This window comes from Eubalaena glacialis, chromosome 11, assembly GCF_028564815.1.
Source record: "Eubalaena glacialis isolate mEubGla1 chromosome 11, mEubGla1.1.hap2.+ XY, whole genome shotgun sequence".
Classification (NCBI taxonomy): Eukaryota; Metazoa; Chordata; class Mammalia; order Artiodactyla; family Balaenidae; genus Eubalaena; species Eubalaena glacialis.
The window spans coordinates 10409673-10437425 of NC_083726.1; the positions used below are offsets into that span (position 1 = coordinate 10409673).

The 27753-nt window shown below is 52.3% G+C and overlaps 1 protein-coding gene across 2 annotated transcripts; it reads left to right on the forward strand.

Annotated features, from left to right (window-relative positions):
- Nucleotides 1-708: 708 nt before the first annotated feature.
- Nucleotides 709-27678, forward strand: BAIAP2L2 (BAR/IMD domain containing adaptor protein 2 like 2). 2 transcript variants are annotated; one of them, XM_061204387.1, is made up of 14 exons: nucleotides 709-887; nucleotides 1997-2072; nucleotides 2812-2898; nucleotides 3383-3444; nucleotides 11834-11905; nucleotides 12129-12245; nucleotides 13088-13234; nucleotides 22606-22758; nucleotides 23077-23215; nucleotides 23383-23605; nucleotides 25754-25912; nucleotides 26266-26473; nucleotides 26955-26998; nucleotides 27198-27678. In XM_061204387.1, exons 1-14 carry the CDS (start codon nucleotides 837-839, stop codon nucleotides 27271-27273), a joined length of 1614 nt encoding a protein of 537 aa, XP_061060370.1. In that variant the 5' UTR covers nucleotides 709-836; the 3' UTR covers nucleotides 27274-27678. The 2 variants fall into 2 exon arrangements, with proteins under 2 accessions (XP_061060370.1, XP_061060371.1); XM_061204388.1 differs by lacking the exons at nucleotides 709-887; nucleotides 1997-2072 and having other exon boundaries at nucleotides 2873-2898; nucleotides 12134-12245.
- The last annotated feature ends 75 nt before the right edge of the window (nucleotides 27679-27753 follow it).

Genomic DNA, 27753 nt, shown 5'->3' on the forward strand with positions numbered 1-27753 from the left:
CGCGGGCCAGGGACACCTCTTCTCTTTAGGCCTCCCCAAATCAGGGCCTGAGGGTGTGCAGAGGCGGCCGCCAGGCCCGCCTGCCCCACGGTGGAGGGCGAGGGAGAGCCCCACTTGCCAGAGGAGAGGATGAGACCCAGAGAGGACAGGGGGCTAGGGCACCGTCACACAGCAAGTGACCAGGGCCAAAGCGTGCCCGCAGGTCTGTGCGACTCCAGGGTTTGTGCTGTCCCGTCTCTGGGCGGGGGGCAGCGGGCGTAGGAGCCTCAGCCCCTGGGCTGCAGGTCTGAGGGGCTCAGGGTAGAGAGGGGGCCTGAGAACAGTGACGAGCCGTGGGTGCCTTCCGCCTGCAGGGACGGACTGCCAGGGAGGGTCCGGGGGTGGTCACTGCACAGCTCGAGCCCAATAGGGTGGGCACTGCCCAGTGTAGGCAGGTGGGAGGGCGGGGGTCCCCCAGAGCTAGGGGTCCCTGCTGGCCTGGGAGAGGCTCTTCCTTGAAGAGGAGGTGACCCAGGAGAGTGGCCATCCACGCGTGCCCCACCAGTCCGCGGCTCAGAGGGGTAAATAATTGAAGGGCAGGTCACACGAACCCGCCCGCGTCACAGAATGCCTTCCCCGCCGGGTCTGGTTACGCCCCAGATCGCATTCTGACATCCCTGGCTGGTGAATAATTAAGCTGCCACCTCCTCCTTGGCCAGCCCTCCATCTCCGGATCCCACTCTGCAGCCTCCTTCACAGCCCGCTGGGCAGTGGGCATTGGAGGGTACCGACCCCCAGTGCTCCCAGCCCTGCTAGCGCCACCAGCCTTCTACTCAGTGCCCGGGTGCGCCCACTCCATGGCCCCCGAGATGGACCAGCTCTACAGGTCCACTATGACCATCTACAAGGTGAGTGTGTGCGTGGCCCAGGCCCCGGCTGCCGCCCCCCCTCCCAGGGCTCGAAGGTCGGCCAGCTCTGGAGGACAGAGAGTGAGCATAGCAGCAGCTTGTTCCAGGAAAGAAGGCCCAGAACCAGGCTGGGCTGAGCAGTGGGCCTGGGGGTGGGGGTCCCTGGGGGCAGTCGGCCACTCCAGCCCCAACCTGAGGCTCCCAGAGCACGGGTTCATCCAGTGAGTGACAGGACTGCTGAGACAGACTCCCAAACACTGGATGAAGCAGGACAGGGCCCAGGGTGGCCTTAGCTGGGAGCAGGGGGCCCGCCCGAAGAGCCACCTGGCCACCCCAGGGTAGGGGAGTCTCTCTTTGTCTCTTTCTCTCTGTGTCTCCCTGTCTCTGTCTCTCTGTCTCTCTCTGGTTTCTGAGCCCCTCACTCAAACTTCCTACTCGACTCCAGGGGGGTTGCTGCAGTCTCCATAGACATTTATTGAGTACCTCCTGTGTGCAGGACCCTTGCAACATGTAAACCTCACAACACCCTATCTCTGGGGTAGAAAATAATCACCCCATTTGATAGATAAGAAAACTGAGGACAGAGAGGCTAAACAGCTAGTTCAAAGTCACCAAGGGAAGAAGAGGGGCTGCTGAGATTTGAATCAAGACCCAAGTCTAAGTCCTCTACCCAGGGTGCTCTCCAGCTGGCCATGGCCTGTGGCGGCCCAAGGGACCGGGCAACAGTCTTGCTCCCCAGGGGCTCTTCTTTGAGCAGGGCAAGGTCTGCCCTTGCCCCTGAGGTGGCTGAACTCAAGGCAGTGTTGAGCCACGCCCAGCTGGGCGCTGTGACAGACCACAGGCTTCAGCCAGTGGGAGGAGAACCTTCCAGGCGCAAGTTCCCGCTGGGCAGGTGGTGATCTGGAGCCGGCCAAGGGGACCCCGGCCTGGATCCTGGCCTCTGAGGTCCTTGCAGCCGAGAGCCAGAATTCTGGGTGACTCCAGGTTTCTAGGTGGGCTCCCCCGAGTCAGTGTTCTCACTGGGGTTGGGGGTGCCCTGATCCTGAGGCCCATCATTCCATCTTCCTCTCCCCATCTCCACCCTCCCTCCCACCACCCTTGGACTCCAGAGCATCATGGAGCAGTTCAACCCCGCCCTGGAGAACCTGGTGTACCTAGGGAACAACTACCTCCGGGCCTTCCATGGTGAGTGCCAGGCCCTGCAGGCTCTCAAAACCCCAACTACACACACTTCTCTATGTCACCCTGATGCCGCCACTGAGCCCACTGCCATACCCAGGCCACCTCTGCACCCCCAGCCTGGCACCCTGACCAGCCCCCCTTCCAGCCACCTACAGCCAGACCTCGCCACTCACTCAGCGCCTGTGCAAACAGCTCCCATCTCCCCCATTTCCCAGCACCTGCCCCACCCCCAGAGCTAATCAGCAGAGGGTTGTGAGCCACCTGCCAGATGGACAAGCCAAGGACACACCCAGAGCTGAGTGTCACCCAATCCCTCCCCGCCCTTTAGGACTTCAGAGTCCTCACAGCAGTGACCTGAGCCCATGCCACCCCCAGCCCCACTTCGTGCCTCACAACACACCCGCCCACGCCCTCCCGGGCACACACAGATGCCTGCACCCCGCCCCCTCCCAGACAGACACAGGCCGAGGCCCTGCGCTGGGGGCAGCTGCCTTGCGCCCTGCCCCGCAGGGAGAGCCCATCCCCTGCTTTTTCACCCCCCCTCCTCCACCCCCGCTCCTCTGGCCAATGCCACCTCTCCACACACGCTGCCCAGGGCACCCCGTCCCTCTCACACACACCTATGCCAGAGCCCGCAGCATCCCCTCCACACTCTCTCCTGCCAGAAGGAGAGGCCTCCAGAAGTGGGGAGGGGCACATGGAGGAAGGGTCTGGGGCTGGACACATCCCTCTCTCCACGCAGCTCTGTCTGAGGCGGCAGAAGTGTACTTCAACGCCATCCAGAAGATCGGGGAGCAGGCCCTGCAGAGTTCCACCTCGCAGATTCTGGGTGAGGCACGCCTCTTCCCCTCCATCTCCCCCACTCATCTTCTTAGGCCTGGGGGACACTCCTCCTAGCCCCCTCCCCCACCCCGCGCCTCCTCTTGTGTTCCAGGCTCCGGGCCCCCCTCTGCCTACCTCCCTGGTGCCTCCCCTCAGGCCCGGGACCGGCCTTGCCCCCCATTCTCAGGTCCCAGAGAGGGTTCCTTCTACAGTCTGGCCCTTCCAGGAAGTCCCCCCCAAAGACACAGGTCTTGCAGCCCAAGGCCCAGAGCCCAGACTCTTGTTCTGGAGCCAGGGCCCCTCCGCTCCCCTCCCTGTAGGACTTTGCCAGGGCTAGGACAGGTGCTGCCAGAGGCCCTGAGTCATATGGGGAATCCCTGGACATTGGTCCCCAAATCCAGGCTCGGGCAGGCCCTTCTGGCAGCTTCTGGTGGGAAGAGTGTGGGCAGGGCAGGTCCCCGCACTGAAGCTGCTGCTCTCCGTGCCTCCAGGTGAGATCTTGGTGCAGATGTCCGACACCCAGCGGCACTTGAACTCTGACCTGGAGGTGGTGGTGAGTCCCAGACCCCACAGCCTGGAGGCGGTCACTTGGGAGAGTGGGCTGCGTTCTATGGGGGACGAGGGCCTCCACACCGTTCCTCAGAGAGGACTTTGGTGACATGACAACAGCGGCTACCCTTTTGGGCACCTGCCAGGGCCCGGCTCTGCTGGGCACATTTACCTGCACATCTTGTTCAAGCTCCAGCAATCTGGGAGGCAGGTGCCATTTCTATCTCCATTTGACAGAGGAGGAAACTGAGTCTCAGGGATCTAGCCACTCGCCCAAGATTCCAGAGTGAGTGGAGGAGCCAGGAAGCGAAAGGACCGTCACCCACGTGCATCAGGCCCTGCCCCTACCTGCCTCCCCAGGGAGCAGCCAGTGATCTGACCTTACACACCTAGGAGAAAACCCTTCCACGGCCCTGCCACCTGCAGAACTAAACCCAGCCCCTCGGTAAGGGGTTCCAGGTCCTGCTGAGCCAGCAGCCTCCTTGGCACCCCCAGTCACAGCCCAGCCAGCCGGAAGAGCTGCCCTCTACAGACACGCCTGGCATCCCCACCGTGGGCTGCTGTCACGCTGTTCTCTCAGCCTAGGACCCACCCACCCCCACCCCTGCTGGCCAGCACAGTCGCCCCCTCCTCCAGGAAGCCTCCCCTGACTCCTGGGCAAGTTCAGTCTCTCCTCCCTCTGGACTTCAACAGATGCTTCTATCCATTCTTAGCAAGTAGTGGTGAAGAAAACCAGCTCTGCAGCCAGAGCACCTGGGTTCAAAGCCCAGCTCCACCAGTTACTGGCTTTGTGACCTTGGACAAGCTACTTAACCTCTATGCCTCAGTGTATCTGTCTGTGAAATGGAGATAATCATAATAACTGCCTTGTAGGATTCTTGTGACCATTAATTGTATTAATAAGTATAAACTATTGACCTTGGCACCTGTAGCCTTCTATGTACCTTAGCTATGATCATTAGAAGCAGAATTTACCCCCGTCTCTATCCCTGCCAAGACTGGAAGCTGTGCCAGGGCTGGGACGTGGTCTTCTCTGTAACTCCAGGGCCTGGGACAGGGACCTGGCACCAAGCAGGACTTCACTGACTGGGAAGGAAAGAATAAGCTTTGAAAAGGGAGCGGGGCTGGGCCAGAGGGAGAGGAGAAGAGAGGGCCTTCCAGAGGTTGCCGTGGGCTGAGCGTGTGCAGAGCGTGGCATCGGGCAGAAGCGAGCTGGGGATGGGAGGCAGGCAGAGAGGGAAAGGTGGGCGGGGTCGGGTGTGAGGAACCTTGGAAAGTTCGGAAGGAAATTTCAACTAATCGTGGAAGTGCACGGTTCTCAAACGTGTGTGTGGGAAACCACTGGAGGTCTGGATACTCTTTGGGGACACCATAAAATACTCATCAGTTTGGTAACCATGTTGAAATGGGGAACAAATTCACCAGCAGAAAACGTGCATCCACTACACTCGATAAAACCAGGACCCTGGGTCCCTCTCCTAGGCACTTTGAGGCTTAGCGCTAAGCTCGTGCCACCTCCTGGGGCTTGGGCGGGCAGTTACAGAGCATGGGTCACGCTGGCAGCCTGCAACTTCCTGTCCTTGTGTTTGATGGCTCTCCATGTCACCTGTGGCACACCTGGGCTCGACGCGGACGAGTGTCACCCAGGCCTGCTCTGTAAGGAGAGCTGCCCTCTTTGGGTACCAGTGTCTTGGCTGTGACAACAGGGCAGGGCCCTTGGCCAGAGCCATACTGGGCCGAACACACCAGAGGCCACCTCCCCCTTGGGCTCATTCATTCGACAACTACTTACTGTCCTGTGCCAGGTACTGCTATGGGCACTGGGGATACAGCAGACAAAACCCCCTGCTCTCCCCAAGGGGGAACCAGACAAAACCCAGGACAAGTAAGTGAGTACAGATGTGATGGGTTAGATGCAAAATAAGCTATGGAGAAAAATAGACCAGGGAAGTGGGGTAGAAAGTATTGGAGGGATGCAATTTTTAACAGATGCTCAAGATGAACAGCACTAGAAAGGTGACATTGAGAAGAGTCCTGGTGGAGGTGGGGAGTGAGTGGGAGACACCTGCAGGAAGAGTGTTCTGGGTAGAGGGATCAGCACATGGGAAGGCTTGAGGAGGCCCATGTGGCCGGAGTGGGGGCAGCGAAGGCCAGCGTGGAGATGACCAGCCGCTAAAGGGGCCGGGCCTTGTGGGCATTGTCGGAACTCCGGCCATGCCTCTGAGTGTATTGAGCAAAAGAATGACAGGATCTGACTCAAGTTTGTTTTCAAAAACCAAACCTTTTTTATTGTAAACTAAAATACAGGCATAGAAAGTGTCACTGAACAAATTCGAGCTTAATGAATCATTATAAGGCAAACCACCTTTGAAACTCCCACCCGGGTCAGGAACTTTGCCAGCCTTTCCTGGAGCCCTTCTACATGCCCCCATCAAATCACAGACCCCCTCTTCCTCCAAAAGTGACCACTGGTCCGACACTGCCTTGTGTTTCTTCATAATTGATCACCCAATTGTATGTCCCTGGATGCTAGAACTTGTCTTGCTCTCTCTTTTTTTAAATATGTCTTTAAGTCTCTTTTAATCTACTGGCTCCCCCTCCATCCCTTTCTTTTCCTTACCATTTATCTGTTGAAGGGCCTGGGACCTTTGGACTTGTTGGTTTTCCAAACACTCCTCATGCAGCTCAGCTTGTTCCTCTGTCCTCTGGACCCAGAAGCTTGATCAGACTCAGGTTCCATCCTTTTGGCAAGACTAGAGTGGGTGCTGGCTTCTTCCATCAGGAGGCATGTGGCTCCTGCCACCTTGTGACAATAACAGCAATGGAGGCTGTGTGTCCACACCCACTCATACGTGGGAGTTACAAGATGCTGCTATTCTGCTGCTCTTTCACTTATGAACTGGAATATTTCTCTAAAGAGACGTTTCTTCTTATGTGCTATTTTTTACCCAGTGGCACGCTTCTTATGGGAAAGACAGGATAAAGGCTTATTCCCGCCTTGTCAGCTTTCAAGATCGTGAATTTGCTCCCTGTCATCCTCTGAAGGTGACCGGTTAGCTTTATTTTTTTACTAGTACCATCATTATAATATTTTTTAGTATCTAGTCAATATCATAGATCTAAACGTATTTGTTGTGTTTTACTCCTTTGCAATCATTATTTCACTGAAGTTGAAAATGTCCCCTCTTTGACCAGCAGAAGCCTCTTCATTCTGGCACACGAGTCCTTTGGCATAACTCTCATGGTTCGGACAGCCTCCTTGCTATCCAGCCTGACAAGATGTTCTGCCCTCATCTGGTACTTTGCTGCTCTACACATAGAATCAGCCATCTCTCCATGAAGCCCTGTTTTTATTTTTTGCTTTTAGTGGAAAGTGGTATTTCAAGACCATAATCTGGGCACTAGAGGTGTCCATTGGGTTGATCGTTGCTCCTAGGCTTTTTCAGTGGCCAGTGCTATACAGACATACATACATACATACATATGTGCATATAATAGATATGCTACATATGCCTAGATACATACATATATACATAGATGCATACACACATAGATACAAACATACATTTGTACAAACATATATATACACATACATACGTGACAATATATATAGTTAAAGATAGAACACTTCATAAATTCATACTGATACTTCCAATTCACATTCAGCACTAGATTTTTACTTAACCTCTTCCCTATTCCACCAGTATCTCTTTTGTTCCACATCAAGAATCCTGATTCTTGGGAATTCCCTGGTGGTACAATGGTTAGGACTCCATGCTTTCACTGCCAAGGGTGCGGGTTCAATCCCTGGTCAGGGAACTAAGATCCTGCAAGCCGTGCGGCGCAGCCAAAAAAACACAAAAAAAGTCCTGATTCTTAAGGATACAGAGAATGAAAGAATAAGAATATCCCATAGTTACCATTTGCTTTATCTCATATTACATATACACAACAGTCTCTGAATAATTATAGTAATTCTACCACCACCAATATGATTTCTGAAAACTGTTAAAATCTGTTTTACATTTGCTCTCTCCAGCCTCTCCCCACTTTCAAAATACAGGCGTGCTTTGGAGATATTGTGGGTTCTGTTCCAGACCACCGCAAAAAAGCAAATATCACAATAAAGAGAGTCACACAAATTTTTTGGTTTCCCTGTGCATATAAGTTATGTCTACACTATACTGTAGTCTATTAAGTGTACAATAACATTATGTCAAAAAAAAACAATGTTCATACCTTAATTTAAAAGTACTTTATTGCCCAAAAATGCTAACCATCATATAAGCCTTCAGCAAGTCGTAATTTTTTGCAATAGTAACATCAAAGATCACTGATCACAGATCACCATAACAGATTATGACAATAATAAAAACGTCTGAGCTACTGCGAGAATTACTAAAACGTGACACAGACACAAAGTAAGCAAATGCTGTTGGAAAAATGGCACCGATAGACTTGCTCGACGTAAAGTTGCCACAAATCTTCAATGTGTGAAAAACGCAGTATCTGCAGCTGCACTTTGTCTACACTGTCAGGGCCCAGAGCTGCTGCACCTTGCTTGCTCCCCTTTCACCCTCATTGATCTTTGTTTACAAGTAACTACATATTTAATGTTCATCTCAAACCCCATGTCCATGTCTTGCTCGTCATTTTGGCCTTGTTCTGATTGTCCCCACAGGAAGGGCTCGTGTGAACAATGTTCTCTGAGTTCTGACACCAAGGTAACAGCTTGTTCTCCTTATACTTGAAAGTCAGATTTGCTGGATATAAAATCCTTGGCTCACATTTCATTCCTTCCTCCCTTCCTTCCTTCCTTCCTTCTTTCTCTTTCTTTTTCTTTCATCTTGAATGTTGCTGTTGAAAAGTCTGATAATCTATTTCTTCCATTGTAAATCACTTGCTTTTTTTGCCTTAGATGCCCAAGTTTATTCTTTTTCTTAAATCTAGTAACTTTTCCAGACTATGTCTTGATATTGGTCAGTCTGGGACAATATTCTTAGTTATGTGGTGTACTCTTTCAATATGTAGTTTGAAATCTTTTTTTTTTAATTTCAGGAAACTTGTCTTGAATTACAATTTTTAGACTTTTTTTGGTTCTCTTTCTCTGCGTTTCTTCTTCAGGGACTCTTATTATCTGTGTGTTAGACCTTCATAGCCTATCTTCAATATTTGTCTCTTCCCCTTGGCTGAATGGAGCCCATATTGTCGTATGGATGAGACTGGAGTTTGGGGGAGGATCTGGGCTGGGACATACATCTGGGAGGCATCAGCCAGTGGACTGCATGAGTTTACCAAGGGAGTGGTGTAGATAGAGAAGGGAAGAGGCCCACGGCTGAGCCCCGGGGCAACTCAACTTTCGGGGACCAGGGAGATGAGGGGGACTGAGCAAAGGACGGAGAAGAGGCAGCCGGGGCGTGTGAGGAAAACAAGGAGAGGGTGGTGGGCTGGAAGCTGAGGGAGGAACTTGTCTGAGGAGGAGTGAGTGGCCAACTGTGTCCAATGATGATGAAGGGGCAAGTTGGGTGAGCCCTGAGAATTGATCATGGGGCTTAGCGAGGTGCCATCTCGGTGATTTTGAGAACAACACTCTTGCTGGCGTGGTGGGGCAGGAGCCTGATGGAGGGTGTTCAAGAGCAAATGGGAAGAAAGGAGCTGGGGGCAGCCCACAGAGACAATCCTTTCAAAGGGATTTTCCTGTATCAAAAGCAAAAGGATTTCTCAAGTTACGGGAATAACTCGATACATAGAACTTACCGTGCATGTTCTCAGCAGTGGGTCTGCTCTCAGCTTCTGTACTGAGGGGCTCACAGGACCCTGCTAATGGAGCGTGTCCCGGGGGGAGGGGAGCAGGGCACGGCAGCCTCTGTCCCGACTTGCTGGGAATTCCTCAGCCTGCCCTGGGTTTGGTGACTTCCTTGTTGCAGAAGCCACCGGCTAATTATAGGCAGTCCTGTGGTTCCCCCACAGCAAGAGTTCAAAGTTCTCTTCAAGTATCAACATCTTATTAGATCCATTTCTTCGGGAGCTTGACAACGACTTTCCATTAACCCACTGATGCCTGGGCCCCGTCTGATTGGGGCATCCTGGGTCTGTGTCCTCTGTGCTGTTGGCGATCACAGCCAAGCCCTGGTAATGAGAAGAATTACAATCCACCTGTCCCGCTCTAATGCATGTTTCCGTGGCGTGACTTAGTCCCTACGTGAATAGAAACAGCAGGAGCCGTATCCTATGACGTGGAAGGCGGCTTGTTCATGAGTGATGTTTCCTAGGCAAGGGGAAGGGAAAATTAGGAATTAGGAAGAAGGGTAAAGCCCCCAACTTGTCTGCTGCACTGACAGCAATAGCCCTTCAGGCTGTATTTTAAGAACATTTTAAAAGAGCTCCTGCACCCAGGCCTCCCTGGGAAGGACAAGCACTCCCAGCCTCCCGGGTCTCTCAGCTGGGTAGGCGGGTGTCGCAGCCTCCCATTTCCACCATCACGACAGCCCCACCTCCTCCTGCATCACCTCAGCATGCCAGCTCTGCAGTAATTCAGGTGTTGCCAGTGTGTCCATTCTATTGGTTTTGTGCATTTTTAATATTTTCCATGGCCTTGGGCGTGGTTCAGGTTCATCTCTCCAGGTACCATTCACCGTCTCTATTAGTGCTCTGGTTGCCAAGTTGCCTGGGTTTTGAGCATCAGCCCCAACCCTGCATCTTCCGTAAGCCCTGTTGTTTCTATTGGGCGATTTGGCAGGATGTGGCAGTTTTCAGGAACATATGTCTTGTGTTGGAGCAGAACCTTGAACTGGGAGGTCCCGCAGGTATAGGTCAGGAAGGCTCACTTCCTTACTGCCTGGATCCAGCAGAAAACGGCCCCCATGGGGCAGAAATAGGGACTCAGAGAGGCTTGTAACACTGATCCCGTGCCCCCCCCCCACCGACAAAACACACACTGGCAGCCACACTCAGGGGTTTAAGGCCCGGCTAGTCCTGAGAGGGCCACACCCAAGCTGCCTTATAGACCAGCAGTTAGCAAGGTTTCAGAAACAACTATGGAAGAAAAACTGAGAACTTTAATAATTTACTGGTCTTTCCTGACGACCAGCATTCCTTTTCCTGAGGGACAGAGCCCGCACAGCACAGCTTGGGGACCCCCGTGGCAGGAGGCAGGATCCACCCAGGGTTCTTTTTTTTGTTTTTAAAGTCTTCATTGAATTTGTTGCAATATTGCTTCTGTTTTATGTTTTGGTTTTTTGGCCGTGAGGCATGTGGGATCTTAGCTCCCCGACCAGGGATCGAACCTGCACGCCCTGCATTGGAAGGTGAAGTCTTAACGACTGGACTGCCAGGGAAGTCCCCTACCCAGGGTTCTTGAGCAGGGACTCCTGAGGGGAAAGGCCAGGCAGACAGAGAAGGCTGAGCAGAGTTGGAAGTGTGCCCAGAGGCGGCAGCAGGATGGGAGATGCTCCTCTTTGCAAAGAGTACAGATGGAAGGATTTAGGTCTGATGTCCTAACAACACGGAGTGACCCAGGGAGCACTGATGGGGGACACAGGGGAACGTGCCAGCTGACCACCAAGGCCCACAGAATCAAGCTCATTGGGTTCTAGGGCTGGACCTTAGGGACCATCTGGGCAAAACTTTCCCATTACAGATGGGGAAACTGAGGCCCAGGGAGGGGCAGCAACTTATCCAAAGTTACAGGGCAAATTGGAGGCAGAACCAAAACTGCTAGAACGAAGCTTTTCTGAGCCTGAGCCCAATAGCCTTCCTGGTCCTCCTGGTCACCCAGGTGGTCAGCCACCTCCTCACCTGTCACGGGAACCTGCCACCCCAGTGAAGCCCTCAACAGTTGTGAGCTCTTTCGCTGGGCCAGGCCCAGCCCATGTTGCCGGGGACACAGAGATGGGACAGACCTGGTTCATGCTGCCCATACAAACGGGCTATGACCAGGGGCCCGGCAAGAAATTCCATCTTATGGCTGGAGGAGCGAACAATGAACAAACAAGTTGTACACATGCCAGAAACAAAATGAGAGAGTGATGAATTGTGCCTGAGGAGTCAGGAAGGCCTCCCAGCAGAGGGGGCAGTGAAGCTGGTATTTGAAGATTGGTAGGAAATTCCAGGGATAATCAAGGCACAGACTGAGACTAAGAACCGGAAGATGTCGACACATTTATGGAGGATGTGTTTCAAGCCAGGGACTGCACTAAATGTTTTGTATGTTTAACCATTTAATCCTCCCTCCAAATAGGTGCTCTTGTTTTACCCATTTCTCTGATGATTGGCGAGGTGCCTGGTGTGTTAGGAATGCAGTGGGCAATGTATTGGAGTGAGCAGTGCAAGGAACTCTGGGGCCTGGGGATGATAGGGCCGCCCTGATCACCCCCACCCTGCACTCCACACAGGTGCAGACATTCCATGGAGACCTGTTGCAGCACATGGAGAAGAACACCAAGCTGGACATGCAGTTCATCAAAGTGAGTCTGGCCACGCATCCTGGCCCCCCAGCCCATCACCAGCAGGACCGTCTCTCCCCTTTTGAGGGATGGGCACACTGAAGCCAGTGCTGGGCATTGACTGGCCACAGGTTATACATGTTCCCAGCTGAGCCCCCTGCCCCTGTCCAGTACTCTGGCCCAGAAGCCAGGTGCTTGAGCTCTTTGACACGGGGGTCTCCCTCCTCTCTCCACCCCATCCAAGGACAGCCGCCAGCACTACGAGATGGAGTACCGCCACCGAGCCGCCAACCTGGAGAAGTGCATGTCCCAGCTGTGGCGTATGGAGCGCAAGAGAGACAAGAATGCGCGGGAGATGAAGGTGCAGGGGCTGGGGACAACACCGGGCTCCGAGGGGACCCCCAACACCCGTTGGAGCTCTCCCACCCAGCACCGGCCCAACTCCAGGAGCGTGTCTTGCCCCACCCTGTGTGGCAAGCGTAGCTGGAGAGGTCAGCCAGCCCCTGGTGGGTGGGCATCACTGTCTCAGGGACACCCTCAGCGCCACTCCTTGTCCTGTCACTGCCTGGCCCTCCCCACATTCCCCTGGCCTCCTTGCCTTCTCCTACTTCATTGAGAAAACCTGAGGCCCTCAGTCACGCTGCTCCTGATCAAGGTAGCAAAGGCAGAATCCACCAGCGGCCCCGCCACCCTCCCCCTCCCTCCTGCCCCATGGCTAAGGCCAGCCCCTCCTCCCGAGCTCAGGGCCCCATCCTTGGCCTCTGTCTCCAAGACCTCTATCTCCTTTCCTGCCTCCTCTTCTGGCTCCTTTAATAAGCTCATATCTCTCCTCTTTGGAATCTTCGCTCCCAAGTAGGGGGTTACTAATCAATTAATTTGCATTTTCATTAAACCAACTCTCTTAGGCCTCACTTCTGTGCTTGGCCCTGTGCCTGGCACTGGGGACAGAAGGATGGCTCAGACACCAGTCCTACCTGGGAGAAGTGCCCGGGCCAGAGGGCAGGCAGAACCCAGGTTCATGAGGATGAGGATACACATGAGAGGGCAGGCCCGGAAGCGAGGGCAGGCTGGGTGCTCAGGGGAGGCTTCCAGGAGGAGGTGGCTGGTTCAGGAAGGAGAGAGAGGCTTCAGACAGCTGGCACTCGTGGGAGTGGGATGAGGGACACACCCCCTGCCTCCAGCCAGAATCCCCTTTTCCCCCAGGAGAGCGTGAACCGGCTGCACGCGCAGATGCAGGCCTTTGTGTCTGAGAGTCAGCGGGCAGCTGAACTGGAAGAGAAGCGGCGCTACCGCTTCCTGGCTGAGAAGCACCTGCTGCTTTCCAACACCTTCCTGCAGTTTTTTGGCCGGGTGAGCTGGGGCTGGGGGACAGCTAAATGAAGCCTTCTGGGGGCTGTGCTCTCTGTGAGCTGGCTGTGCATGGGAATTCCCCTCCCTTCCTCCCCATTCCCTTCTTTCCTTCCACCCTGTAGATATTTATTTTACTTATTTACTCTCTCCATCTATTTCTTTATTCATATCATCACATATTCATTCATTTATAGTCATGATTTTTTAAAATTCTCACATTCACTAACTAATTCCTGCATTTATTCATTCATGTATGGACCATTTATTTTTTTCATTCCTGTTTACATACACTCACTATTCACAAAATCATTAACTCATAGGTTTATTCAATTACTGTCTATTAATTTTATCATGGTATTGAAATCTTCTATGGTCTTGCTTTGTCTGATCTGCCAGACCATTGTATTTCTAGTGGATTTTGCTTTCTGCATTTAGCTGCCATGTTGTTTAGTGCTGTGGGGTTTATGACTTGACTATTATACCTTCTCTGTAAATATTGTCATTTATGTATGTAATATATCTCATAATCCAGTCTGATACTTTTAATTCCACTTTGACATTAATATTGCCCTTCCTACTTTCTCTTTTCTTATCTTTAAGTGTTTTATGTTACAAAGATATAGCTCAGTTTTGACTTTTGACCAGTCTGACAGTCTATGTCTTCCAATAGGAGAATTCAGTTCATTCCCGTTTAACCTAACAGCTGATACACCTGCTCTATTCTTTCTGGATAACTTGAGTTAACTGTATTTACTTTGTCGTTTCCTCTTTTTCTCCCATTCTTGTTCTCGTCAGTTTGATAAAATATACATTCCTCTTCAACTTTAATAATCTAATAGCCAGTTATTTTACCAGCAAAAGCAAGTTTATTCAGGAATAGTCAGAGGAACTGCAATTCACGTTGTGTGAAGTATGGCAGACCACGCGCAAATCCAGAGAACAGAGACTGACAGCTTGCTTTTATGGGGAAAAGAGAGGAGTTGGGAGGGGCTGTAATAACCAAAGAGTCCATTGGAGGAAGCTGGGAGTCCAAAGCATGGAGGTTTCTCATTGGTTGGGCTGCTACAGTCTGATTGGCTGGGCTGTCACAGAGGTGGGGGTTGGGGGAGAAGTTTTCTGCTGCTGCTGGATAACAAAGTAGGCAACAACTTCCTGTGGGAGATGTAGGCTTGCTTCTCTTCCTGCTTGGAATAATTGAGGCTACATAGCAGGGTATGTGAGCTCCCCCTACAGGCCTGCCCCTACCCCAGTTTTAGCTGAGATTCATTTAATTTATTTAATTCCACATCCCTCTCCCCTTTATTATTTTGGAAAGCCTATTGTTCTTTTCATCTCTGCTCATGATGACCTCACTCTGTGACCCTCATAATCATATATATTTGTCTATTATGTTTTTCAAAAAATAATGCCCACCCCACACACACACTACTTGGTCCTTTGCTCCCCTCACCCCATAAGAGGAGACCTTGAGAAGGATTTTCCTGCCCTCCCTGGTGCGCTAAGATGAGGCTTGTAAAGTCTTTACTCTTCTTCTCATCCTCCAAACCACCACCTCTTGGTTTTGCCAAGAAACTTCAGGACTTTTAGTTCCAGACCCTCACTAGTCATTTCTTTGCAGCGTGGCCCTTCTATTTCAAGAATCCGTACTTAGATTACATGTATTACCATTGCCAGTGCACCACCATCGTCCACTAACATTTCACCACACATAGTATCACATACAATGCTTACCACTGTTTTCAATCCTTTTCACCTCCAACTGTCTTGAGGTTTCTGTTTTGATTAATTGGCATGGCTGGAGAACTTGCATGAGTATTTTCTGCATATACACTGTCGGAATCCTTGCATCTCTGCAAATGTCTCACTTTTACCCTGCTGGTGAGGGCATATTGGCTGGTTGAAGGAGCTGCAGCCTTTTTTTTCTCATGGTCCAAGATGATTTGCCCCTGTTTTCTAGTGCTCGGTGTTGTAGATGCTAAGTCAGGTGCTGGTCTGTCTCCTTTCCCTTTTAAGTAACAGGCTCTTTCTCTATGGATGCTTGGAGATTTTCTTTGTGTCCTTGCGACTCGGGAACTTGTCCAGGTACCACCTAGATGAGTGCCTGTCGGTGGCCCTTCAGCCTGCAGGCTCAAGTCTTTCTTCAGGTCTGGGGAGCTATTTCCTCTTCTGTTTCTTTAATTATTATCTCTCTGCCATCATTACCTTTTCTCTTTCTGGAACTCCAATCATTTGAGCCTCCACATCTATGACCATCTTCTCCCCCACTATGTCTATTTCATTTCTTCTTGCTCTGTATTTTGAGATATTTCTCCTCCTTGATCTGCAGGTGACTGATTCTGTTCTCAACAGGACTGTCCTCTCTCTCTCTCTTTTTTTTTTAACATCTTTATTGGAGTATAATTGCTTTACAATGGTGTGTTAGTTTCTGCTTTATAACAAAGTGAATCAGCTATACATATACATATATCCCCATATCTCCTCCCTCTTGCCTCTCCCTCCCACCCACCCTATCCCACCCCGGACTGTCCTCTCTTTAGTTCATCTGTTCAATTTTAAATCTTAACATCATGCTTTGTCTGGGTAAGAAGGTCTTTGTTTTGCAGTAAGTACCCTTATCAAGTCCTTGTTAAGCTTGTCACTCCCTCCTCTCAGCTGCCGGGGTGGTTTGCTGTGTTCTCCTCGCTGACCACTGGGTCCTCTTAGGTGCCTTGTTTCTTTCCTTTGCCTCCTCATGGTCCTGTTCCCACTCTGAGTTGAGTTGAACTGCAAGGGCTCAGGCAGTGGTGCTGGCAAATGTGGGGGGGACAGGAGAATGGAGCAATCTCTACCCAGTGGGACCCCACTCTGCCCCAGGTTTTCCTTTTGCAAACATCAGCTGTCACTCAGCCTCAGGGAGAGGGATAAGCCTCTCATGTGGAGAGCCACAGCAGACAGGGCTGCTAGGGAAGGTTGTGCAGGTTGTGTACTGCACAAGGAAGTCTGGCTGAGAGTAGAGCTATGCTCTGCTCTCCAAGCTGAACATACTGGTGCAGACTGTGTTTGCCTGAAGAAAGGAGCATCATTATCTTTGCCATCCTCTAAAGAAGCCATCCTCTAAAGAAGATGTGATATATATATATATACACACACACATACACACACACACACACACACACACACACACACAATGGAATATTACTCAGCCATAAAAAAATGAAATAATGCCATTTGCAGCAACATGGATGGACCTAGAGATTATTATATTAAGTGAAGTAAGTCAAAGACAAATATCATATGTTCGTTTGTATCATTTTTTAGATTCCACATATATATGTCACATGATATATGATATATGTCATATCATATATGTGGAATCTAAAAAATGATACAAATGAACTTATTTACAAAACAGAAATAGACTCACAGACATAGAAACAGACTTATGGTTACCAAAGGCGATAGCAGAGGGTGGGGGGAGAGATAAATTAGGAGTTTGGGATTAACATATGCACACCACTATATATATAAAAAAGGTAAACAACAAGAACCTAATGTATAGCACAGGGAACTATACTCAATATCTTGTAATAACCTATAATGGAAAAGAATCTGAAAAAGAATGTATATATATATGTGTGTATGTGTGTGTGTGTGTGTGTGTGTGTGAATCACTTTGCTAACACAACATTGTAAATTAACTATACTTCAATTTTTAAAAATTTATCAAGAAAATTTAAAAAAAAAAGAGGCCATTCTCTCACCAAATGTGTACCCACCAGGCTCTGTCCATCCAGACAGAACATCTGTTTCTAAATTACAAAGAAGTACCTTATGGGCTAGCAGCTGCCCAAGCCTATGGATGCCTGGAACTCAGGAAAGCCAGCAGCCCCTCTCAGACCACACTCAGGAGGGACACTTGATGTTGCCCTACCCAAGTGTCTCTGTGACTGCACTGCTCAGGCCCCTGAGCCCTGTTGCCTGGCCTCTCACTTGCAGATCCTCAGGTCCCTGCCAGCCCACTGGTGGTCAAAGTTCTGTCCTGCCTTCTTTGAAAGTCCAACAGGGGACAAAGCCTCCCAATCACCCTTCTTGCATGTGGACTTGCCCACCTCCCTGGCCTCGCCCAGCTGTTGACCCCTCTGGGGAGGGGGATGATGGAATCTGAAGGAGGGGAGGGGCCAGGGCTGTTGGGAAACCATCCTTCCATCATTCCCTAAAAATCCTTGCATTTTTCCAATGTCATTTGTTCATTCATTCATTTATTCAACACATAGTCTTTGAGCCCAGATGACATATCAGGCTCTGGTTCTATTAGGTATCTGAGAGAGACCCACCAAGCCAGCCAGCCTCTCTTTCCTGATGCCACAAACATGGGCTCCTCTGCCCCTCCCCCAGCCTCATTGCTCTTTCCATTACTTTCTATTTCTTTGTAGTCTTGTTTAGTTTCTATATCCATTTCTTTGTATTCTTGTTCAGTTTCCCAAATACTGTGCCCTGGCTGCAAATTCTGGCAAGTGATTTCATTTCTGAGCCTCATTTTCTTATCTGGAAAAGGAGGGAAATAATCGCCCCTGCAGAAGGTTGGTGCGATGGTGGAGCCTGGCATATGCAGGAGCCCAGTGGGATTAGGTCCTCCTGCCCCTGCTCTCTCCCGTCCAAAGATGAAAACAAAGGCTCCCATTCAGGAGACCCGAGTGCTTGCAGTCAGCTGCCCCCAACAGCCAGCAGCCGACTCCCGCCTCCCCGCCTCGGGGTCCTTACCTTGCCAGGTCCTCCCTGAGTCTCTGTTTCTGATCCCAGGGACCCTCTGGTGCTGAGCAGAGGTGGGAGACGTGGCTGCATCCAGTGACTGATCCCATCCCCGGCTGACATTCTCCCACTCTCACCACCACACCCAGCCCCGGGCTCAGGGCTCGGCCTTCTCCCACCCTACCCCACCCCCACTGAGTGATCCTTCAGGGAGGAGCTGCTTCTTCTTCCTTTAAACAGTTATGTTGAGATATAATTCACACACCATGAAATTCACCCATTTAAAGTGTGCAATTCAATGGCATAGTATAGGAACTTCCGTGGTAGTCCGGTGGGTAAGACTCCATTCTCCCAATGCAGGGGGCCCGCGTTCAATTCCTGGTCGGGGAACTAGATCCCACATGCATGCTGCAACTAAAAGATCCCACATGCTGCAACTAAGACCCGGCACAGCCAAAATAAATAAATATTTTTTTTAAAGTGGTGTAGTATATTCACAGAGTTGTGCATCCATTGCCTCAAGTCAAGTTTAGAACATTTCATTACTGCTAAAAAAAAAAAAAAATCAGTACTCCTTAGCAGTCATTCCTTGATCCTCCCATTCCCCCTGGCCCTAAGCCACCACTAATCTACTTTCTGTCTCTATAGATTTGCCTTTTCTGGCAATTTCATATGAAAGGAATCATATAATATGTGGTCCTTTGTGACTGGTTTCTTTCACTGAACATCGTGTTGTTCAAGTTCATCAGTGTTGGAGCATGTATCCATACACCATTCCTTTTTATTGCCAAATAGGATTCCATCATCGGGATATGCCACATTTACTTACCCATTCATCGATTGATGGACATCTGGCTTGTTTCTACTGTTTGGCTATTATGAATGGTGCTGCTATGGATATCCACATAAAAGTTTTTCCGTGGACGTGTGTTTTCATTTCTCATGGGTATATAGGAGTGGAATTGCTGGATTGTATGGTAACTCTATGTTTAACTGTTTGAGGAACTTCCACACTCTTTCACCATTTTACATTCCCACTACCAGTTTATGAGGTTTCCAATTTCTCCACATCCTTGCCAATACTTGTGACTGTCTGTCTTTTTGATTATAGCCATCCTAGTGAGTGTGGAGTGGTATCTCATTACGGTTTTGATTTGCATTTCCCTGATGGCTGACGATGCTGAGTATCTTTTCCTGTACTCACTGGCCATGTGTACATCTTCTTCGGAAGGAAACTCCTTTCCGCCTGTGTCTTGAACAGTTAACCTCCAACATTAAGAGGAGAGCTGACCCCTCCATTGGCTGCCTCCTGCTGAGTGATCGCCCCCTCAGGAGGGAGCTGTGGATTGAATGAACCAGACTTCCCCTAGGTACAGGGGAATAGGTAGCATGTTGTCTGACCCAGCTGGGCTTTAGGACATACACGCTCTAACTCCTAAGACAGTGAAGCATAAATATTTACCTGTTAAGTATATCTATACGCAGAATGCACAAGATTTAAAGAACTCTTAAGCGCCTGAGCACGGTAAGGTGTCTTTCTCATCTGTCTCCAATAATCGGTCCTTGCTTCGTCCAAGTCTAGTCAATAACACGCCTTTCTACCTCACCGTCAGCTTCTCTGGGTTTATTGCAGTTGTGTAAGTACATCTCTAGGATAAATGCCTAGAAATGGGATTGGTGAGTCCAGGGATATAAGGATTGGCTGTACCAATTTACACTTCCACCAGCAATGGCGGAGATTCCCTGTTTCCTTGACAACAGTATGCGAGCAAACTTTTTGATTTTTGGTAATCAAAAAGATAAAAATGGTATCTCAGTGTAGTTCTACACTTGTTATGCTTGTCTTATAAGTGAGATTGACATCTTTTCATGTTTCATAGCCATTTGATTTTCTTTACTGTGACAGGTCAGTATCTTTTCCTCCATTTTTCTTATGAATTTGTAGGAGCCCTTTATATGTTACTGAAATTAGCCCTTTCATAATGATGAGTTGCAAATTATTTTCCCAGTTTGTCCTTTATCATTTGATTTTGCTTATTGTGAGTTTTGCCATGGTAAAAAAATTATTTTTATTTAGTCAAATTTATCAGTCTTTTATAGTTTAGGGGGTTTGTATCATACTTAGAATGGCTTTTTAAAAATATTTTTCTTACATGATTAATTTAATGTTTTAATTTTTATTTTATTTTTGGCTGCGTTGGGTCTTCATTGCTGCATGCAGGCTTTCTCTAGTTGCGGCGAGCGGGGCCTACTCTTCGTTGCAGTGCACGGGCTTCTCATTGCGGTGGCTTCTCTTGTTGTGGAGCACAGGCTCTAAGCGCATGGGCTTCAATAGTTGCAGCACGCAGGCTCAGTAGTTGTGGCTCATGGGCTCTAGAGAGCAGGCTCAGTAGTTGTGGTGCACAGGCTTAGTTGTTCCATGGCATGTGGGATCTTCCCGGACCAGGGATCAAACCCGTGTCCCCTGCATTGGCAGGCGGATTCTTAACCACTGCGCCACCAGGGAAGTCCCAGAATGGCTTTTCCACTCTGTAAATATTTTTAACATTCTCCCACAGTCTCCTCTATGTTTCTTCCCAACCACTGGCTAAACTGCCTAAAGGCAGGGCTGAGGGGAGCCAGTGAAGTTGAGTGCCGTCCAGGCCAGGACTCGGTGCTGAGGCCATTACTCCGAGAACCCCCTAGCACCCTGGCAGGCACTTTCAGATTGGACCAAAACCCTTTTTTAAATATGATAAGCAAAACTTAATGGTCTCACTTTGCTTACTGCCTCTGAAACAAGTGCACAAAGGCCTTTGGAGTTTTGTCTTGGTGCTGTTTTGCTAATTAACTATGCAAGGCTACAGAGGGGGCGGCCACCTAGCCACCAACTGGACTAGTTGCTCCTGTGACTTGAGGCGCTGAGCGTTTCTGTTTTGCTGCCTGAGATCAAATTTTCAGCAGCTGGGCCAGACTGAAGCGAAAAATCATGGAAATGTAGTCACAGGAAGCTTCCTCAAGGCAGACGAGTACAGGTCACTCCATTGCTTACTGGATGAGAGACCTCGAGCCAGTCATTAACTGCTCTGACCCTCAGCATCTTCTTCTATAAAATGGAGATAATAATGGCACCTACCTCGCAGGGCTACTGGCAGAATCGAATAGGATAATGGAGGTAAAGTCTTTAACACTGGGCCTGGCACAGAGTAAATGCTCAGCAAAGGGAAGCTTTTATTATTCCTAAGGTGACAATCCTGAACTTGGCCTTGAGGGAGCGAGTATTGGAGTAGAAAATAGAGAGACACTGGTAACTGGAGAGCAGAGTGCTTTGATTGTAGCTAGGATGACCTGAGTGACAACACAGAGAGGTCAATGCCACTGAAAGAAGTTTTATTACACATCACACTTCCCAAGAGAAAGGGTCGTGACACACTACGCAGGGCCACATGGGAGTAGTACCGGGGGTTGGTCAAGAGGCAGAAGGAGCCAGGGGAAAGCATGGCCCAGAACCTTTGTTATGGTTTCCATGGGAAGGGATGGGCAAAGAAGGGTAAGCAAGTTTAAGTAAGTTTAGGATTGGATGGTTTGAATAATTTCAGTGGGCTCTGGGCTATAGGGGTTATTCTAATTGTCTGGTACCTGGCTTGGGTGATTTAGGGCAGGGGAAACTTTGGTTTGGTGTGTGAATTAGAAGGAGGTGATTGGGGATATGGGTTTTGGGTTGGTTGGTTTGCATATGAAAGGTGTGCTCCAAGCAAACTGTTTACTATCTCTAGGAATTATCTAGTCCTGTGAGGTGCAGTCTTTTCAGATTCGCAAGGCCCCACGATGTCAAAGCATCATAAAATACAGAAAATTAAAAACATGATTAATACACACAGCAGGTCTAACATTTAAAACCTTCCCACCCTAAGTTGTTATGGACTATGTTGGCAGTGGCTGAGTTTCCTGTCCTTGAAGGTATTCAGGCAGAGTTAGATGCCCATGTATTGGGGATACTAGAAAAGGGATGCTTACGTAGACTAAAGGGATAGACTGGAAAAACTATTTGGAAGGCTTCTTTTAGAAAACTACTCAAACTGGCTTAAACAGAAAAGGTGTTTATTATTTTAGTCACTGGGAAGTTCAAGGGTTTCAAGTACAGTTGGATCCAGGAGCACACAAGATGTCATCAGAAATTTGCCACTGTCTGTTGCTTAGTTGAAGTGTCCTGTGCCGGCTTCACTCTATCCATTTAGCAAACCCCGTGAGGTGAGAGAATATATTTTTCCAGATTATTCCAGGGTAAGTTCTGGGACTGGGTTCTTTGGTAACAGTTTTTGGGTAGGTGCACATACCTGACTCCACCTCTGTAGCCAAGCCTGGACTGCACCCCTACCCCTGCATCAGACAGTGGGAGAGCCCCCGTCAAAGCACAAGACTGAGAGACGGGTCAGGGGAAACTCCTCCAGGAAAAGTGAGGGGCCTTTGACAAAAGACCGGGAGGGCTGGCCAGTGGGTGAACCCAAAGTGACCACAGCGATCTTTGGTTCCTTCCAGCTGGAAAGTCCGGTCATCCTCAGCTTGCAGGGCCCGAGTTCCCGGGTCTAGGGTGCCACTTTCGAGTCCCCGGGAATCTGGGGTCTGCTTGGATCTCGCTGACCCCCGTGTCCCCACCCGGCCAGGCCCGGGGGATGCTCCAGAACCGCGTGCTGCTGTGGAAGGAGCAGTCGGAGGCCAGCCGCAATCCGTCGCGTGCCCACTCCCCGGGCCTGCTGGGCCCCGTGCTGGGGCCGCCCTACCCCTCGGGCCGCCTGACGCCCACCCGCCTGGACATGGTGAGGCCCTGGGCGCCCCCGCCGCCGCCATTCGCGCCCCCGCCGCCGTTCGCGCCCCCACCGCCCCCCGCACCCTCCGCGGGGCCCTGGGGCCTGAGGCCCTCCGCCTGGAGCGTCCTCCCCCCGAGGGTCCCGTTCTACGAAGCGCCCCTCGGCCGGCCCTTCCGCCCCGGCGCGACCTCGGCACCCCCGTGGCTGCTCGGCCGCAGGCCAGAGAACCCCTACGCCGACGCCTGGGACTGGGGGTGAGGGCTGGACTAGGGCGCCGCGGCCCCGCCCCTCCCCGCCCCACCCTCCCCTGCCCGTCTCCCCTCGCAGCCCCAGAGGCCTCTGGGAGAGTTCGGCTCCCCACGCAGCCGGCACGGCTCCGGCTCCCACGGCCCGGAGCCCACTGAGGCGAGATCCGCGTCCCAGCTGGAGCCAGACCGCCGGTCCCTGCCCCGGACGCCGTCCGCCTGTGAGTACCCCCGGCCCCCGGAGCGCAGAGGGAGGGCCAGGTACCCAGGTTGGGGACCCGGGGCCGGGAAGAGGAACCGAGATTGCGCTGCAGCAGGAGGGATCGAGGGTAGACGCCAGGGAGAACTTCCCACCCACGTGCCGCGGCGCTCTCCTGCCCCTCGGCAGCCTCGCTCTACAGCAGCAGCACCGAGCGCTCGCGCTCCAACTCTTTCGGCGAGCGCCCGGGCTGCAGGGGCGGCGGCGGCGCCCGGCGAGTTCGCGCCCTGGTCTCCCACTCGGAGGGCGCCAACCACACGCTGCTGCGTTTCTCGGCCGGAGACGTTGTGGAGGTGCTGGTGCCGGAGGCCCAGAACGGCTGGCTCTATGGCAAGCTGGAGGGTTCATCCACGTGAGTAGGAGCCTCGGGGCGCAGGGTGGGTTGGAAGGAGGACCGGAAAGCCTGGGCTTCAGCTGGGACTGAGTCTTCCAGGATGGAGGCTGTCCCTGGGCCTTCGAACAACCCATCCCCCATCCCCTCCTCGTCCCACCCCAGTTTCCTCATCCATTCAACGAGGGTAGGAAGAGTCTCTTTATCAAGTTCAGGGTGGTGGCCCTTGAGAGGGTGGTAGAGGATGGGGAGTGGGAAGGTTCTCTCACAAGTGGGAACAATACAGAAACCCTGTTGCTTGAGCACCTGCTGTGCGCTTTACACTGAGAGAGGGGGCAGCTTGCCTTCTACCCGGAGAGAGTCCGCCAAGCTCTGACGGAGGGAATGGACAGGGAGGGGCGCAGGCGCAGGGGCGGTGCTGGGACCTTGCAAGCTGAGTGTGCTCACCTCCTCGCAGTCAGGCGCAGTGGAAATCCTTAAAGAACATAAACTGGGGCTGCTTTTGACACCATGAGTAGAAGGGGGAAGCGAGGGAGTACACTGCAGTCGCGGTAAGCCTGGAGGAAAGCAGGGATCACTCTTTCTACCAGAGAAAAAGGGGAAGGTGGGAGCTTGCTGGAGCCGGGCAATGCCCACCACAGGGCTTTATGGGCAAGAGACTGTGTGGTGCCCACGCCCACTCATGCTAAGGAGAGAGGAATGAATGAGGACAAGAAGAGGGGATGAATGAATGGAGCGTCGACAGGGGAGTCAGCAGGTGCGTGTGAGGGTGCTTGCCAGGATGGTCATGTGATTAGTAGATGGACAGGTGGAGGATGGGTGAGGGCGTAATGGCGTGAGCAGGTGAATGCGTGCTCCTGTGAGCAGATGGGTAGATGGAAGGGGGCATGGGAGGATGCACGGATGTGGGGTGCGTGTATAGACTAATGGGTGATTGGAGAGGTGTGTGAGTGGGTTGATAGAGAGGCGGGCAGGTGGGCAGATAGAGAGGCGGGCAGGTGCTGATGGATGGGTTAGTGGATTGGTGGTCCTTGGGTGGTTGCCCACATGGATCATGGATGGGTGATGCATGGATGGGATGACGTGTAGATAGATGGGTGGATGGCAGGCGACTGCATGGATCAGGAATGGAAAGATGAGCCGGTGGGTAGAGACGCGACTAAGAACACGAGTAGTGGAAAAAACACCTGCTTTGCAGACCCGCGTCAGAGGGCAGCAGGGTGCCGCCCTGAAAGTCCCCAATAGCAAACCTCCTGGGGACCTGATTATAAAACCACCTAGATCTGAGCTCTCAAACCCCGTTCCTGGGACATCGTTATTCTTTCTGTGACTCAGTTTAGGGAAAACAATGGCAAGTTTCATCAGTAGGCACTTTATGGTGAAAACAGAAGTAAAACGTTCTGAAATGGTTTTATTCTGTCAGTTTGACTTGAAATAGCTTCCAGTTACCTATAGGTGAGAATGTTATTGATCGGGTTTGGGGATCTAAGGCGGCTGTTTGGGGAACACTTTCCCAGATGTTCTGCAAGAATCTGATGGGTTCCGTGGAGTCTGAAAAGGCTAAGGAACATCGATCATAGTGCCTCTCCCTCAACCCTGGCTGCTCTGAAGATGCAGTAATGAACCTCCAGCCAGACAAAGACTCCAAGAGCAGGGTGCCTGGGGTCACCGGGACCAGAGGGCCTAGGGTGGAGGGTTGGTAGCTAGGCACCCCCGGCTCTGGTTCCCCTTCCTCTGGGCCCCTACAGCTGCCTTTGGTTCCCCCCACCGGTCCCCTTTGCCTCACCCTTGTAATCATCTGATTGTGGGTCTGTCTCCCCCCCAAGGCTGGCTGGGAGCCCCTGGGGAACAGGGACTGCATCTGGCTCTCCGTGGGCCCTCGTGTGGTGGGTACTCAGCAAGTAGGGAATGAAGCTGGTCACCACATGTCCTTGGATACAATGCTTTCCTTCTCGGATCTCCAGTCCCTCCTCTCTAAGGCGCCCCAGCCCCTGGTGGGACATGAGGCTGGATGGGTGGCTTTGAATGTCGGGAAAGACCTCTTTCAAAGGATGAAATGAGTTAATCCTAGAGCCAGGCCTGGCACACAGCAGTGCCCAGTAATCGTCTGCTCCTCTTAGAAATGGTATTTTGACCACCATTGTCGGGCCTTTTGCTTCCACCCCACAGGAGCGGCTGGTTCCCCGAGGCCTATGTGAAGCTTTTGGAGGAGCTGCCCATGAATCCCGTGAACCCCTTGAACCCCGTGACCTCCATGAATCCCACGAACCCCTTGAACCCAGTGACGTCCGTGAACCCCATGAGCCCTATGAATGAGCTGCCTTCCAGGTACCGCTGTGGTCAGAGATGGGGCAGGGGCAGGGACTCCAGTGGGGGGGTGGCCCCACCCACCAGGAAGGGCATCTCTGAGCTGCAGTCCTGAGTTAGCCCAACCTCCTTCAGCTCCTGGAGAAAGGGCACCCCCATCTCTCTACATGTGAAGGTCATTGTGTCCATCCCTCTGCCTCCTCTCAGGACTGCCTCCTCTCAGGACTGCCTTCAAGCCAACAGTCTCCTTTCACCCAGGGGCAAGGGAGGAGGATGTAGGATGCTCAGGAGCCCAGCAGATGGGGTGGGGGGTGGGGGTTGCAGCAGGGCCTGACCCCTGACCCCCTTCCCGTCCCTCCTTTCTCTGAGCTCAGGTCCTACCCACTCCGGGGCAGCCACAGCCTTAATGACCTCCTGGACCGGCCAGGCAACTCCACAGCATCCTCAGACTACTGGGATGGCCAGTCCCGCTCCCGAACCCCAAGCCGGGTCCCGAGCCGCACCCCCAGCCCCGCACCTACACCCTTGCCTGGCAGCCGCCGAAGTAGCATGGGCAGCATGGGGGTGGCCAGTGACGTCAAGGTGAGCCCCCTCCCCCAGTCTGCCCTCAACCCTGGGGTGGTCCAGTGGGCAGGAAGACTGGAGACCAGGTAACCCTCCCTGCCCTGCCATTGGCTGTCTGGCAGGGGACCCTCTCACTCCAGCCTCAGTCTGCCCATCTGTGCAGGGAGGGGTGGGATGGGCTTCTGAGTCTGGGGTGGAGAGTGGGGGGAATGCATTCCTCTAGTGGATGGGAGCCCCGGGCTCCTGCTGGGAGCACTGGAAAAGGCCTCCCCGGGGGGCGGTGTTAGCCCTGGTAGATGGCACTTTGGCCCAGAGGCTCCTCAAGTCTGAAACCCACAGCATTTTGGGTTTCGGAACGCTGGACCTCATTTCCCAGAAGCCTGGCGCTGCAGGGGCCTCTGGTCCAGTCCTCTGCCCCGCTGGATTGGGGAGTGGGAGGGGCGGGGGCTCGCTTGCTCCTTCCCCCCCAAACCTGGCCCTCCCTCCCCGCTCACTGCAGAAACTCATGTCCTGGGAGCAGCAACCCCCAGAGCTCTTCCCTCGGTGAGTCCTTGAGTGAGGGTCAGAGGGGGCCGGGCTCAGCAGAGGGCTGTGGAGGGGAGACAAAGGTGGGCGTGAGTGGAGGTGACCCGACAGGGACAGGAGGTGGGGGGGACACCTGGCTCAGATGCCCAGCTGCCTTCCCTGGATCCACAGCCAGCTGGGGACCTGGGCCCCTCTCACCCCCTCCTCTCCCCAACAGGGGAACAAACCCCTTTGCCACCGTAAAGCTGCGTCCCACCGTCACCGATGACCGCTCAGCGCCCCTCATCCGCTGAGGTGCCTTCCTCCACCAGGGGTCTGAGGTCGTCACCCCGACACCTGCCCAGGGGCTGCCCAGAGCTGGCGGCAGCAGAAGCAGCACCAGTGGATCCAAGGAGCCGGGGCCCTGGTACCGGGGGCAGCTGCCCTTCCCCAGACCACCCCCAGCCTGAGCAGTTCCAAAGGCACTGGCCTGGGGTCCGGGCACTTCAAAGTAAAGCAGCCGGAAGTGGGGGACAGAACCGTTTCTTCCCCTCCAGGGGCCCCGGACTCTCCCCGGGGGCCTGCCTCATGCCCCCCAGCCTCTTTCCCCCTTCTCCGTCCCAGTGGGGAGGAGCCCCTTGCACACCCCCTCCCCTGCCCCACACACCTCCCCTGTTTAACTTCTGTAAACGGTGAGAAATAAAGCGAGTGAGACACGGCAGCGGGACTGGTGGAGTCTGACTTGGGGGACAGGGTGGGACGGGGTGGGGATAGAGACCTCCCACTGGAGAAGG